At 42.3% G+C, this 16,503-nt stretch overlaps 1 protein-coding gene across 1 annotated transcript; it reads left to right on the plus strand.

Moving 5' to 3' along the window:
- Positions 1-8,740: 8,740 nt before the first annotated feature.
- LOC106601793 (protein Njmu-R1) lies at positions 8,741-16,123 on the plus strand. The gene is made up of 10 exons (XM_014194159.3): positions 8,741-9,066; positions 9,762-9,845; positions 10,449-10,574; positions 10,943-11,071; positions 11,211-11,271; positions 11,647-11,766; positions 12,445-12,509; positions 12,685-12,818; positions 15,263-15,366; positions 15,502-16,123. Exons 1-10 carry the CDS (start codon positions 8,912-8,914, stop codon positions 15,712-15,714), a joined length of 1,191 nt encoding a protein of 396 aa, XP_014049634.1. The 5' UTR covers positions 8,741-8,911; the 3' UTR covers positions 15,715-16,123.
- Positions 16,124-16,503: the final 380 nt, after the last annotated feature.

A 16,503-nucleotide genomic window follows, 5' to 3' on the forward strand; every position in this document is an offset into this window, starting at 1 on the left:
TCATACCAGATCTTTTTCAGAGCTGATCTGATTGGTCAAAAGACCAATAAGTGAAAAAAAATATCAGAGTTGGGCTGCCTGTGTAGCCAAACTAGGTATGGAATTTAAATTATGTATAATTACCGTAAAACTTCAATGAATAGCCTGGGCGTTTATTTGTTTCAATCACTGACCACAACCAACGCTTAGTAGAGAATGGCTTCTATTTGAACTACGCATCTATTTTCTTCCTAACCTTTTTCCTCCCCCAACCTTGCAGTCTCGCCCTCTTCTGATCCACCTCAGACAAACGTTGAAGTTCGACCCTTTGACTTCGCCATTCTCTCGCTCATTTTGTATCAATTCCAAAATGCCTGGCTGTTGCCACGCCCACATGTTTTGATCTGTGAATTTGATATCCTCGTTTCTTTTTGGTGGCGCTATGTCTAGCAACAATGACAGAATAAAGAAAAAATTATAATAATATTCACATGACCGTGGGAATATCAGAGCTGTGTACATGGTAACCTTGAAACAATTAATTTAGACCCATTGTTTATTTGAAACAAGTTTTTATTTTCTGAAATGTGTGCCGATGCCCAGATTTGAGACTCTGCGTTTAATTGAAGTTTTACGGTAAGTGAAAGTCAGAAATTGTTACACATGTGTAACAGCTGGCTTCTTCTTACCAGAAGCAACTGGTTCTACTGCACAACCATATTAAAATCCCCAAGGCCTTAGATTGATATTGTAGTGGCTAAATTGTCCACCATAATTGTCCCAATACCATTTCCATTCTAATCGTTTATCCACAATGAAGAGTGGTGAAATGTTAGTCTTGACACATACAAATCCAATGTCCAGAGTTTGATTCAAGTTGAAAAAGAATAATACATTTATTTGTCGCTCTCCTGGATACAAAAATGTCTACCAAAAATGATTCTGATTATTAAATTAAAAAACAATCAGCATGGTATATGGTCTGGTTTGGTCAGAAGACTGTGCTGCCATTCCAGTCACTCCCAGTAGGCCTTGGAGCATGTCTGCCTTTTAACTGTATTCTCGATTGGCCTTTAGAGGGGGAACACACACTTGACAGGGAATTAATGGCAAACACATGTAACAGTGTAGGTTCCGTCCCTCTCTTCGCCCCAACCTGGGCTCGAACCAGGGACCCTTGCACACATCAACAACTGACACCCCACGAAGCATCGTTACCCATCGCGCCACAAAAACCGCGGCCCTTGCAACGCAAGGGGAACAACCACTTCAGGTCTCAGAGCGAGTGACGTCACTGATTGAAACGCAATTAGCGCGCACCACCGCTAACTAACTAGCCATTTCACATCGGTTACACACACATACAACAGAAATGCATCATGAATTGGAAACATGCAAGTATACAATATGACCTATTTGGCTCCTACAGATATAATAAAGATTAAAACATAAATAGAGTAATATTTGTAAGCAAGAGTGTACAGATATCCGTTGCACTGGACTGAAAAGGAAAGTTTTGTCAGCTTTAACTTGAAATAAATAATGAGGGTTGTCAGGCCATACACAGGTTTTATCAATAGCACCACACTGACCAGACTTCAGCTCATGCTTATCATGGATGTGTTTACCAGTCCTTTTTCATTCATTGTATTAAACCTGTGCTTACCCATTGAATGTGAACAGACACTGAAGTCTTTCACTCCCTGCTAATGCTGTCTTTCACTCCCTGCTAATGCTGCAGGGGGAGTAGTGGCTCCTTTGATGTCTCCTTGAAGCTAATCAAACCATGTTATAAACTTTAGCTGAAAAACAACAATATCCCCTAGTGTAAAATGGAGGGGAGAAATGTTCAGGGAAGAGTCTGCACTCAGGGAGGAGCTATGGCGCTTGAAGCTGTAGTGGATTTCTGCAGTCTTGTACAGGTGTGTCTTAACCTGACAGCTCTTAACTGGTGGTATTCCTGGCATCATCAGGGGCATCCCTGGTCCTGGCGGCATCATCTGGGGTGTCGTGACGTTGTATTAGTTAATGTGACGACTGTTGCTCATCGAATGATTAACGGTTTATAATTGCGTGATTAAATGAATCAAGCAATTATTAACTCATTAACCTGGGGCACCATGGGAAAATTTGTTTTATTGAGTTTCTATTTCCCAAATTAATTCAAAGAATATCAGAATATCGATTTTACAACAGTCGCTAATTAATCAATTTCCTCTACAGTCTCATTCTGAACGTCGCATAATCCGGGAATCTGCACGGACCCTGGTCCCACCAATGAGTTCGTACCACACCAATCTTAGTTGATTATTTATTTACTAGAAAGCTAAAATGATGATAAAAGATACACATACACAAAAACACAGTCTAGGCTATTGATTAGAACTTAGTATAACGGGCCAACACACTATGGCTCGTGTTACCCAAAATGGGGATTTAAAAGAGAGCGAAAAAGAGAAAGTACACGAGAGAAATATACATTTGGGTGCATTTGTCAGCTATGCTTATTTAAACCTAGCCTTGCCCCGAACTGCCGCTCTTATGGGTCAGAATATAATGATGTAATTACGTGTTGGAGGTCTCAGATGGGAAGCTCCGCGTGGGTCGTTTAGGCTTCTCAATGACACACTTCTCCGGCGCAACTCTCTGGTTGTCCTAACGATGTCAGTGTCCTTTTTGGCTTAGTGGTCTGATTCCTCGCCCTTGCTCTGAAAGGGGTCTTCTGAGGACAGACAGCTCTGTAGCTCAGAGCTCACAGCGTAGGAATGGAAACAGCGTAGATACCACGATTCAATGGAGAGTGGAGGCTAGGTGGTTCGGCTTGAATTCACCCGCTTAGACACAGCTACTCATTCGTAGCTTGGGTAGAAAAAGATTGCGTTGCGTTTTGGGGTTCGTTGACCTTTTAGACCTCGGCTGCAGCTTGGGTCACTTAGTCTGATCAGTTCATTCTTAACCCCCATGTCTTATACCCTCGGGTCAGAAGTGGGCGTAACCGCCTTTAGGGCAATTCTCTGGGCGTACCAAGTTAAGAGGCAAGGTCTAGATTTTACTGAAATCCAATTTTAGACAACTAACTTCACATTTCATCTTTACCAAAACATTCTCTTTGATTTGGACATTTTCCACACAACGTACAATGTATAAACATCAGGCATATACTGGGAAAACTCTTAAAGTTACAATGTTTTCGTAATAACATCATCTATTAACCTTTAATAACAACACAAAAATGACATACATTTTCATATTCCATCTATCGTCATGACCACCATTGTGGCTGATGGAAACCATTGTTCCAAAGTCCCTTTATTGCATGTTTAATGTTCTGAGGCTGGTTTTCCATAGTGAGAGGACAAAGGAATTTTGTCTGTGGCCTAAGATTTATCCTGGGCGTGAGGGGTCATAAAACCCCCACATCTTCAGACCCCTAGATCTCTCCTCCTCTGTTGGGGGTGAGAGATAATCTGTAGGGTTGTGGTCTCCTGTAACCTGACCTGATCAGGACAGTCATGACAGGGGCATCCCTGGTCCTGGAGGCATCATCCCACCCATGGGTGTCATACTGAAGACCGAATGGAGAGAAAACACATAAAAACAAGAGTTCTTAGTAAAATGACTATTACATGACTGTTTATTAGACCTAAAGAACGTCCAAATAAACTTACCAGGTGCTGTATTGAGCAAACAAAAGTAGTCATACAATCAGCAATTATCAGTCATTGTCTCTTTATAAGCTTTATAAATAATGAAGTAATTAATCTAGATAAGTCCTAGTAATAACCCCAGTGTTAGCTCCTCTGGAGGCATCTCCAGTGCTGTGGGAAAAGGGGGCATCCCTGGCTGCGTCATTGGGGGAATGTAGCCTGCAGCCTGGGCAGCTGGTGTCAGGAAGGACGATCGGGGCTCCTTGTCCTCCTCATACTCATCAGAGTTATCCTGGTTGTTCAGCTTCATCTGCTGACTCTCTGTCAACTAACAAACAACTAACTAAAAGGCACAATCAACCCCTTAGACTGGTCAAGAAAAATATAATGATCGTTGACAGAAAATGTGGAGCATAAGGTAGATGTTAATGGTTAGTTAATAGTCCCTCACAACTGTATGCAACTGTCATGACGTGGCCCTTTCTGGGTGTAGATCATGGCTTCCCCCTCTCTCACTCTCTCCTACACCCAGGTTCTGTTATCTCAGGTCGTAAATTCCTGGCGGATACTCTCTTCCCCTTTTCATGCAGAGAGAGAGACCACAGAGTCAACAAAGGATTTCACGTGGCTGAACTCCTAAATCCCCAAAATGGGAAAATTAAACTATATGTCTACTTGTGAGAATGTGGGAAGGGTCCGTGGACACTTAAGGGACAGTTATGTTGAGTGTGTTTCATTTGGTGACCTCACGAAGGACAGGAAACACACATAACTATATCTCTGAATGTGTACATTTCTCAATTATGGTGTTTGCATCTAATTATTGTATGAAATGAATGAAACTGTTTGTGAAATGATGTAATGTGATGTTAATCTTTAATTTTGAGAGAATTGTATTCCCTGTAAAGTTTAACTAGTCAGTGGCCACGTCCCCGTGAGCACAGACATGATCTGGTGTCATGGAACCACCTTTTCTATTGTTACAAATAAAAACCCCTTCTGAGGAAATTCTTTTCAGACCACGCATACCTCGGTGTAAGCTGAGGTGGCACAGGTTTGAGTACCAAAACTAGAAAACTATACCACGTGGAGCATTGGCTACATGGCTGGAAATGGTTAAACTCAGACTATCGATCCCTACAGAATAAGAGTAAATCTTAGATACTAATTACTAGTCTGCAGCTAGAAATTATGTAAACCTGGGATGCGAATACCGACAACCGCCGAAACATCTACTCTAAGAACAATGCACGCCTGACGTATCATTACAACAGACACTATCAGGAGCCGCCGATAGAGCAACCACCATGAGTAACCAGAGACTCTGATGAATTGACTCTCCCGCAGACGGACCGACGATTCCAACAGAGAAGACAACAACTACATAATGGCGTAAATGTATTGATTGCAGTTATTCCCGAATGAGCGAGCGTTCATGTACAAAGGATTAGCATTTCAATTAATATAATTATCCAATGTGTGTAATGATCCATTTTGTCTTTCCCGCTCTTTCTCAGTCCACACCCCCTTCCCTTTGTCCACCAAGCCATCATATCAGTTTAGCCCACTAGGGGATCTTCCCTAGCATTGTTAGTAACCAATATCTACTGTTTGTTTGTTTATGCATTTCTGTCATTATTTAGTTAGTTAGTAAATAAAGGATTAAACCAATTGGTGTATGAATGACTTATAGTAAAAGTTGGGTTCGTGCAGATAATCAACAATTTACGACGTTCAGATGAGACTGACGTGAGGTAAAGAATAATTCATTAATAGAAGACTAATTGATCAGATATAAAAATATCTGAAGAGTTATATTCTGAAAATTATAATTTTGTAATCTGAAGATTTTTCGTGGTGCACCGACTTCCTAGTTAATTAAATGTACATGATTAGTTTAATCACGTAATAATAATTACAGAGAATTTATTTGATAAAATAACAGTCTTCACCTTTAATGATACCAAAGACACAACACAAGCATTCCAGCTGCTGTCATCATACCTGCTTGCGGATGAGAATTTTTTTACATTTATTTTTATTTCACCTTTATTTAACCAGGTAGGCAAGTTGAGAACAAGTTCTCATTTACAATTGCGACCTGGCCAAGATAAAGCAAAGCAGTTCGACAACATACAACAACACAGAGTTACACATGGAGTAAAACAAACATACAGTCAATAATACAGTAGGAAAATAAGTCTATATACAATGTGAGCAAATGAGGTGAGATAAGGGAGGTAAAGGCAAAAAAGGCCATGGTGGCAAAGTAAATACAATATAGCAAGTAAAAACACTGGAATGGTAGATTTGTAGTAGAAGAAAGTGCAAAGTAGAAATAGAAATAATGCTGTGCAAAGGAGCAAAATAAATAAATAAATACAGTAGGGGAAGCGGTAGTTGTTTGGGCTAAATTATAGATGGGCTATGTACAGGTGCAGTGATCTGTGAGCTGCTCTGACAGCTGGTGCTTAAAGCTAGTGAGGGAGATAAGTGTTTCTAGTTTCAGAGATTTTTGTAGTTCGTTCCAGTCATTGGCAGCAGAGAACTGGAAGGAGAGACGGCCAAAGGAGGAATTGGCTTTGGGGGTGACCAGAGAGATATACCTGCTGGAGCGCGTGCTACAGGTGGGTGCTGCTATGGTGACCAGTGAGCGGAGATAAGGGGGACTTTACCTAGCAGGGTCTTGTAGATGACCTGGAGCCAGTGGGTTTGGTGACGATTATGAAGCGAAGGCCAGCCAGAATGATCGTGTCACAATTATTAAAAACCATTAATCATACATTGTGTTTTCTGTTTAAGCACTCTTCTTCTCTTCTCTATGTCTCCTTCCAGGTATTGCATTTGGGATCCCATCAATGGTTTCTTTGTCTATGTAAATGTTGGATATACGCAGCACTGTGGGATACTGCATTTAATGAGCATTGGATATACTGAATATAATATAGTGTATTTGCTACTTCTAGTTAGGTTGTAACGAAAGCATACCTACAATTACAAAAGTGAAAACACTGCATATCTTTCTGAAAGCAAAATCAGTCACTTCAACAAACTAGTGCTGTGACCCCATGTCCTTACCTGCATACAGTGGATGGTCAATCCCGGCCCCGTGTACAGTTTATTGTGACATATGTGACTTTTGAAGTATTTGACCTTCTGATGCTGAATGACAATTTTTTGTATCGTCTAAATCTCTGCAGCGGGTACCTGGTCGTCACTAGCTTCCACATCCACAAAGTCAAAATTATGGTTAAACCCTGCCCATTTGTAAAATGTATATTTTTTTATCTGTATTTAACGACAGACTCAATAGCCTTGGTTTCTCAAACGGAGGGCCTGTTGTCCGGACCTCTGGCAGTCTCTATGGTGGTGCCACAGGGTTTAATTCTCAGGCCAATGCTTTTCTCTGTATATATCAATGATGTCGCTCTTGCTGCTGGTGATTCTCTGATCCACCTCTATGCAGACAACACCATTCTGTATACATCTGGCCCTTCTTTGGACTCCTTCCGTGGCTTCCAACTGCTTTTAAATGCTAGTAAAACTAAATGCATGCTCTTCAACCGATCGCTGCCCGCACCTGCCCGCCTGTCTAGTATCACTACTCTGGACGGTTCTGACTTAGAATATGTGGACAACTACAAATACCTAGATGTCTGGTTAGACTGTAAACTCTCCTTCCAGACTCACATTAAGCATCTCCAATCCAAAATGAAATCTAGAATCGGCTTCCATTTTCGCAACAAAGCATCCTTCACTCATGCTGCCAAACACACCCTCGTAAAACTGACCATCCTACCGATCCTCGACTTCGGCGATGTCATTTACAAAATAGCCTCCAATACTCTACTCAGCAAACGGGATGTAGTCTATCACAGTGCCATCCGTTGTCACCAAAGCCCCATATACCACCCACAACTGCGACCTGTATGCTCTCGTTGGCTGACCCTCGCTTCATACTCGTCGCCAAACCCACTGGCTCCAGGTCATCTACAAGACCATGCTAGGTAAAGTCCCCCCTTATCTCCGCTCACTGGTCACCATAGCAGCACCCACCTGTAGCACGCGCTCCAGCAGGTATATCTCTCTGGTCACCCCCAAAGCCAATTCCTCCTTTGGCCGTCTCTCCTTCCAGTTCTCTGCTGCCAATGACTGGGACGAACTACAAAAATCTCTGAAACTGGAAACACTTATCTCCCTCACTAGCTTTAAGCACCAGCTGTCAGAGCAGCTCACAGATCACTGCACCTGTACATAGCCCATCTATAATTTAGCCCATACAACTACCTCTTCCCCTACTGTATTTATTTATTTATTTTGCTCCTTTGCACCCCATTATTTCTATTTCTACTTTGCACTTTCTTCCACTGCAAATCTACCATTCCAGTGTTTTTACTTGCTATATTGTATTTACTTTGCCACCATGGCCTTTTTTTGCCTTTACCTCCCTTATCTCACCTCATTTGCTCACATTGTATATAGACTTATTTTTCTACTGTATTATTGACTGTATGTTTGTTTTACTCCATGTGTAACTCTATGTTGTTGTATGTGTCGAACTGCTTTGCTTTATCTTGGCCAGGTTGCAATTGTAAATGAGAACTTGTTCTCAACTTGCCTACCTGGTTAAATAAAGGTGAAATAAATAAAAAAATAATAAAACACCTAACCCCAACTTTAATCCTAACCTTAACCACAGAGATAACCTTATGTCTAACCTTAAATTAAGACCAAAAAGCATGTTTTCCTAACATACATTTTTACTATATAGACAATTTTGACTTTGTGGCTGTGGAATCTAGATATAAAACAGTCCATATGTCATCGGATAGTAAACCTTCAAAAGACAGGTAAACAGTGACCACTAGCGGCTGTTCAGGCTAATGAACGTCAAAAAGTTATTATGCCATTGTTTGTATATTCAGAAACATTAACTTAATTTTACCCATTGATACGTGGCTATAAGTGTGCAACGACCTCTGATAATTTGGGCATAATTTAGCTATTTTGATAACTGATCAGTTTATTTCCTGGACCAAATCATGTCATAGCCAATTTTACACGGAACTTAAACAACGACGGATTCATGGAATTACACTCCGCATGCGTGAGTCAGATCGTGGATCTTTAGAAATAATGATAGACTCGTCTCTTCAGTAAAGGAATTTGTTAGTCTATTCACATGCCTAGTATTGTTATTATTTCTTATCCAGTTCAACCTGCAGCCTAAAAAACTGAACGTCATTTCTCGGTATCTGTCATCTGTTGTTACGTGCGAAGCAATCATGTTTACCTCGCAAACCTCCATGCAAACGTCCTCCTTCCAAGATTCAATTGACGTGGAAGAAAAGGATACGGATTATGATAACGAAGAGATGGGATATAATCAGAAAATACAGTTGAACTGTTACTATACCATTTATCTCTACCAAGGCACCAGGTAATTTTCTCCATCTGAATGTTCTGTTTGAGTCTATCTAACTTTACATCAAGCAATTTGTTTTGACGGTACACAATAACCTAAACTAGGACATTATCTGGTATGCAAATATCTGCAGATGACGTGAATGTTTACTTGCTTTAGCTACTAGGCTATAGAGAATCTATGGACCTCGGTGCCTCACCCTTCTCTATAGGGATGAATGGAAATACATTACCAATCACACCAATGTCTGACTTTGTTGATATTATTAGACTCATTGGAGGTTGGAGGTTCTCACAATGTACAGTATTCATGCTCTGACAATCTGTATACATACACTGTCATTAGAGGAACTATGGGAGAATGGGCTCATTGTAATGGCTGGAATGGAACCAATGGAACGGTATGAAACAACACGTTGGACCCTGTTCCATTTATTCCATCCAGTCATTACAATGAGCCCATCCTCCTATAGATCCACCCACCAGCCTCCACTGACTGTGATAACGTCATCAAGCTAGTCCAGCTGCATATTGAGGCCAATTTCTCTGTCACTGTTTAACCACTTTCTCCAAGTTCACTGGTTCTCTGTGGACATCAACTGTGGATCCTGCTGCTGACTTACTGTACTGTCAGTTCAGACTTGCTGTTCTGTTCTCCACTAACTAACCACCACGTCATGAGTATAGTAACTACCTACAGTACCTGTCTAGATCTGAGGCAGCTGCAGAGGGCAACGTGGCATGGAGCCAGAGAAGAACAGATTCCACAGCCAGTACCAGTCAGGAAGACTTTAGGTAACCAAGGTCTCCCCGTGACCCGTCCGTTTCTCTAGTGATTCTATTTCTGTGGCTTTCAGTGTTGTCCTTCTCTGTCGTATCCATGGGCCTGCTTCTGGAAACCTATCAACCTGGAATCAACACTGTTTCTTTCCTGTCATGATGTCATCAGTGTGCTTCCGGGCTATCTGGGATATGGAGTCACAAAGCCTAGTACCTATCTACCTCCTTCTGTACACACTGTTCACCCTACTTCTTTTGGGATGTCGTCTTTCTGGGACGTCAAGTTGTTTCAGCCTCTGATTATATAATGATGATGATATGATATGATATTGTTATGTTATTAAAACGTGATATTTCAGTGTCACATCATGCATCTTACATAGTGACCGTAAGGAAAGAGAAGTGGGAAGGAAGGATTTAAATAGGCTCTGTGACTCACATGGAAACTGTAAGATTCTGTTTCACTATATCTGTATCTAGCCTTCATGTTGTGTTGATGTGGCTTTTGTTCATCGGCTTCCTTCTTCATCTCCTCTTTGGCTGTCCACTTTCTCATCAGATCTGATTGGTCGCCTGTCACTCTGTTTTCATGGTAACTGACTCTTGCCCCACCAACAGCCTCACCCTAGTGGACAGCAGCCTGCCGGTAGAGGCGGAGCCTGAGCTACGATGCTACATCTCCCGGAGGCTGAGCAAAGGAGCCCTGCTGGGGGGCATGGGAAACATTGCCGCCGTGGAGCTCAGGTGACCTTAACTAACTTAAACTAAGGGCCTCATTCCAAACCAACCCATCTCTCCTTTCCTTAAGAACTTGTTGAACATAATTTCAAACCAATCCAGCTTTAATATCCTTAGGAACCTGTTGAGCCCATCTCACAGATCTGATTGAATTGCTTAGGTATGGTATCAGCAATATAGTAACTATATACAGGCCTGTGTGTCTCTGGCTCTATCTAGCTAAGCAAGGTCTTGATTTGGAATCAGACCTAAGTATTCTCTCCTTATGTATACATCTGAAGCAATGTGGCACCAATTAGCCTGCACACTTCTAAAGCAGTGTAAACCCGGTGTTTTACATTCATAATAAATATGTGTTTGTTGTCCCATCCCAGTGTCCCAGAGGCGGCGGTGGGCTGTTACTGCTGTCTCCTGGAGCAGGAGAGATCCCCAGAGCAGCCCGACGCAGACGGCAATGGCTATGTGATCTGCCTCATGGGAGGCTCTGAGAAAGGCCTCAACCTATATCCTTTACAGGCTAACGCAGCTCTTTCTGAATCATAATTATGTAGAGTCAGTCTAGACTTGTATTGTGTAGATGGGTACTGAAACTCATAAACCATTCATCATTTAACCATAAACCATTTCCTTAATCAACCGTACGTTTAGACTTGAACTGGACAAGTACGTGCAAGGCCTGCAGAGCAGTCTACAGACTCCTGAGGTAAGCAGGAAGTGGAATCACCAAAATAATAGAATCCAGTACAATTATATCATCTCTTGGACAGGGCTCCTTTGTAATAAACACATTTATATCTGAAGGGGACTCATCTAGGTTGTGTTCAGTAGGGAAAAAAACTTTTTGAAACGGGGAGGTACTACCTGACGTTGTCAAATGAGAACACAGATTTTTCCTCTCCATTGTGAAATGTTTTGCTATCAGTGTGACCTACTTAACTATAAATATAAAATGACTACACAAATAGGTAGTCCCATGCCCCTGTGTAGGGTTAGAACAGTGTTATCTCTCTCTCTCTGTCCTCGTGCGTGTGTGCGTGCGTGCGTGCGTGCGTGTGTGTGTGTGTGTGTGTGTGTGTAGCTGGTGAACCTAGAGACTGAGATCAGGCCCTACCTGAGCATGTGGTATGATGAGTCGGTGATGCACATCCACAGAGTGGTGCAGATGGTCCAGGGGAGCATCAGCTTCCTGCTACATGCTGTGAGTCACATTTGACCGTTACCATAGTGATTAATTCCCCCTGTACCAGTGATTCCCCCTCATTCTTTCAATACATTTACTTCCCCTACATGCTTCACTATGTCATTTTTTTGCTTGTCCATATACCCAGTCATTTTACTTACTTGGACTGTGTCCACTAGCTAAGCTATAATTTAGTCTTTACTGACTAGTAGCAATCTTGCCTGATAAAACAAATGGGAAGTGGAAACATAAAAATGCAAAATGAGATATTCTCAGCGTATTGTATTGTCACAAAACATCTTCACATTTGTTGGCGTCAGTCACGCAATTGCATAGTTCAAAATGCATAATTTTCTTTGATGGCCATCAATGTTGCCACTGTATAGCTTAGAGCAGAAATAAAGTTCCAAGAATAATTTTGACTGGTTGTCATTGTCGGATAATGCTTTAAAAAAAAATCTGTAACGCTGATCAGGCCCATGTCATTGTAGAATAAAGTTTTGTTTAAAATGCAATTCTGATCAGGCCCATGTCATTGTAGAATAAAGTTTTGTTTAAAATGCAATTCTGATCAGGCCCATGTCATTGTAGAATAAAGTTTTGTTTAAAATGCAATTCTGATCAGGCCCATGTCATTCTAGAATAAAGTTTTGTTTAAAATGCAGCGCTGATCAGGCCCATGTCATTGTTTTGAAGGCTCTGAGTCACATACATGTGGAGGTCACCAATGCAGATGACAGGACCAAGGCTGATGTTGCTAGGTGAGTTACTTTAAAGGTCCAGTCCAAATTGGGTTTTCGGTCAAATTCTGTTTAATAAACGAGTATCACTTCTGAAAATAATCTGAAAGCGCCTAGTCTTTATTTCTGTGGTTAAACTATAAGAATATACAGTATGTGCTGTGAATATGAATGAATATGGTTTATGTGTGTGTAGGTTCATTAAGGCAGCCAGTCTGCAGGGCCTGGTCCAGGAGGACACTACCACAGCCTCTCTGTATAAGGCCTCAGAGGCTCTTACTGACCTGGTCATAGACTGCTCCACCAGCCCTCCTACACTCTCCAACACAGGTCTGTGTGACTGCTCTAATCTGTGAATATATATACACACACACACACACACACACACACACACACACACACACACACACACACACACACACACACACACACACAGGTCTATGAGACTGCTCTAACCTGTGGACATACACACACACACAGGTCTGTGTGACTGCTCTAACCTGTGGATATATACACACACAGGTCTGTGTGACTGCTCTAACCTGTGGACATATACACACACAGGTCTGTGTGACTGCTCTAACCTGTGGACATACACACACACAGGTCTGTGTGACTGCTCTAACCTGTGGACATATACACACACACAGGTCTGTGTGACTGCTCTAACCTGTGGACATACACACACACAGGTCTGTGTGACTGCTCTAACCTGTGGACATACACACACACAGGTCTATTGGAACGACTTTAACAAACAGACACTCTCCCACAGTCACAAATACAGATCTGTGTTACAGCTGTAGCTACACCACTCTACAAAACAGGTCTTTGTACAGTGCATTTGGAAAGTATTAAGACCCCTTGACTTTTTCCACATTTTGTTACGTTACAACCTAATTCAAAAATGTATTAAATCTTTTTTTTTCTCTCATCAATCTACACACAATACTTCATAATGACAAAGCAAAAACTTTTTTTTAGAAATTTCTGCAAATCTATAAAGCTGAAATATCATATTTACATAAGTATTCAGACCCTTTACTCAGTACTTTGTTGAAGCATCTTTGGCAGTGATTACAGCCTCGAGTCTTCTTGGGTATGACGCTACAAGCTTGGCACACCTGTATTTGGGGAGTTTCTCCCATTCTTCTCTGCAGATCCTCTCAAGCTTTGTCAGGTTGGATGGGGAGCATCGCTGCACAGCTATTTTTAGGTCTCTCCAGAGATTTTCAATCTGGTTCAAGTCCGGTCTCTGGCTGGGCCACTCAAGGACATTCAGAGACTTGTCCTGAAGCCACTCTTGCGTTGTCTTAGCTGTGTGCTTAGGGTCGTTGTCCTGTTGGAAGGTGAACCTTCACCCCAGTCTGAGGTCCTGAGCGCTCTGGAGCAGGTTTTCGTCAAGGATCTCTCTGTACTTTGCTCCGTTCATCTTTGCCTCGATCCCGACTAGTCTCCCAGTCCCTGCCGCTGAAAAACATCCCCACAGCATGATGCTGCCACCACCATGCTTCACCGTACGGATGGTGCCAGGTTTCCTCCAGACGTGATGCTTGGCATTCAGGCCAAAGAGTTCAATATTGGTTTCATCAGACCAGAGAATCTAGTTTTTCATGGTCTGAGAGTCTTTAGGTGCCTTTTGGCAAACTCCAAGCGGGCTGTCATGTGCCTTTTACTGAGGAGTGGCTTCCGTCTGGCCACTCTACCGTAAAGGCCTGATTGGTGGAGTGCTGCAGATGTAACCGATGTGAAATGGCTAGTTAGTTAGCGGTGGTGCGCGCTAACAGCGTTTCAATCAGTGACGTCACTCGCTCTGAGACTTGAAGTAGGGTTGCCCCTTGCGTTGCAAGGGCCGTGGCTTTTGTGGAGTGATGGGTAACGATGCTTCGTGGGTGTCAGTTGTTGATGTGTGCAAGGGTCCCTGGTTCGAGCCCAGGTTGGGGCGAAGAGAGGGACGGAACCTACACTGTTACACAGAGATGGTTGTCCTTCTGGAAGGTTCTCCCATTTCCACAGAGGAACTCTAAAGATCTGTCATCAGGTTCTTGGTCACCTACCTGACCAAGGCTCTTCTCCCGTGATTGCTCAGTTTGGCCATGCGGCCAGCTGTAGGAAGAGTCTTGGTGGTTCCAAACTTCCTCCATTTAAGAATGATGGAGGCCACTGTATTCTTGGAGACCTTCAATGCTGCAGACATTTGTTGGTACCCTTCCCCAGATCTGTGCCTCGACACAATCCAGTCTCTGAGCTCTACAGACAATTCCTTTGACCTCATGGCTTGGTTTTTGCTCTGACATGCACTGTCAACTGTGGGACCTTAAATAGACAGGTGTGTGCCTTTCCAAATCATGTCTAATCAATTGAATTTACCACAGGTGGACTCCAATTAAGATGTAGAAACATCTCAAGGATAGTCAATGGAAACAGGATGCACCTGAGCTCAATTTCGAGTCTCATAGCAAAGAGAATGAATACTTATGTAAATAAGGTATTTCTGTTTTTTATTTTTAATACATTTGCAAAACTTTACAAAAACCTGTTTTCACTTCATCATTATGGGATATTGTGTGTAGATTGCTGAGGTAAAATAATTATTGAATCCATTTTAGAATAAGGCTGTAACGTGGCAAAACGTCAAGGGGTCTGAATACTTTCTGAAGGCACTGTACATGTTCACACAGACATAGAATCACCAATACATTTTCCATGAATGATCGTCACAGACTACACACTGGCTAATCACTCCGTCATCCCTCTCACACCTTTTTCCACAGTCAGTAACCGTTTCTGTGATGACTGGATCCAGGCATTCCTGAACGCAGCAGAGCGCTGTAACCCTTTCCTCCTCAGACAGATCCTGGAGAACTTCAAACTCAAGGTGGGCAAACACACAGCACTTTAAAACATGATATAAATACTGTATGTCCAGGCCATGTTGAAAATGGCTTACTGTTTTCTCATCCATGCTCTTTCTCTCTCCCCCTCTCTCCTTCTCCTCCCCCCGTCTCTCCAGGCCATCCAGGACATGAACAGTCTAAAGCGGTTCATCCGCCAGGCTGAGTCGAGTCACTACGCTCTGTTCCGCTGCTGCCAGTTCCTGCAGGGCTGTGGGAATGGGGACGTGCTGCTCCAGAACGCCCACGCCGAGCACCGGGACCTTCCTGAGGCCTGCAGCATCATCCGCGTGCTGGACGAGTTCCTCAGCGAACAGCAGGTCCAGGGATGAGGATAGGGATGAGGGACACACCGCAGCCACCAGGTCGGCGATAGTTAAACTCTAATTGACAGTGACACCTCGAGGGCGGCGATAGTTCAACACTAACCCACCCAGTCTCAACACCATGGCCTGTATTTATAAATTATCCTTTATAAGTCAGAACTCCTATTCTGAGATGTGGATTTGAGAATACAGGCCCAGACCTGTGTGAAATAGGGGTGCGCTTGATTTGAGTTGGCCACTTTTGGGTCCATTTCTTTTGTTAAATTGTTGTACCAGACTAACTAAATCAAGCACAGCACAAGGATTTGGAACTATTTGACCCAGGTCTCCTCACACTGGAACTCTTCCATGCTAGATGTCAGTGTGTATCTGTTTTTGGCACTTTTCCTTTACCGTTGGTGTTTTACAGTGGTCACTGTCTTCCATTTGCGGTGTGATTGAATAGCATTTACCCAGAAGAAACAGACCAAGTATGTTGTATCTGGATCAGAATTAACTCTAAAAACAAAAATATCCAAAGTCATGTTAACACTATTGTTTTCTTTGCTGGTATTAAAACACGCAGTACTATAAACTAATGGAAACACTATCAGTATGTTTAACACACCCTATAAATCTCAACATCGAAATAATTTGTTTTGCTTGTCTTACATCATGTCCAAATGTTGTATTTCTTTTAAATGATTAGTCTTGCTTGCTTGCCTTTTGTCTGCATGTCAGTATGCTATCTACATACTACAGTACAATCCTGCTTTTCTGCATAGTGGAACAATGCACAAATCACTTTAATCAGCT

Source organism: Salmo salar, chromosome 03 (assembly GCF_965601325.2).
Source record: "Salmo salar chromosome 03, fSalSal1, whole genome shotgun sequence".
NCBI lineage: Eukaryota > Metazoa > Chordata > Actinopteri > Salmoniformes > Salmonidae > Salmo > Salmo salar.

What these genes read in the sequence shown, in the direction of transcription:
- LOC106601793 (XM_014194159.3), top strand. Translation starts at nt 8,912, where the DNA reads ATGTTTACCTCGCAAACCTCCATGCAAACGTCCTCCTTCCAAGATTCA. An exon ending in TCAGCTTCCTGCTACATGCT is followed by an intron (nt 11,767 to 12,444) that starts GTGAGTCACATT and finishes ATTGTTTTGAAG; the next exon opens with GCTCTGAGTCACATACATGT. An exon ending in ACCAAGGCTGATGTTGCTAG is followed by an intron (nt 12,510 to 12,684) that starts GTGAGTTACTTT and finishes ATGTGTGTGTAG; the next exon opens with GTTCATTAAGGCAGCCAGTC.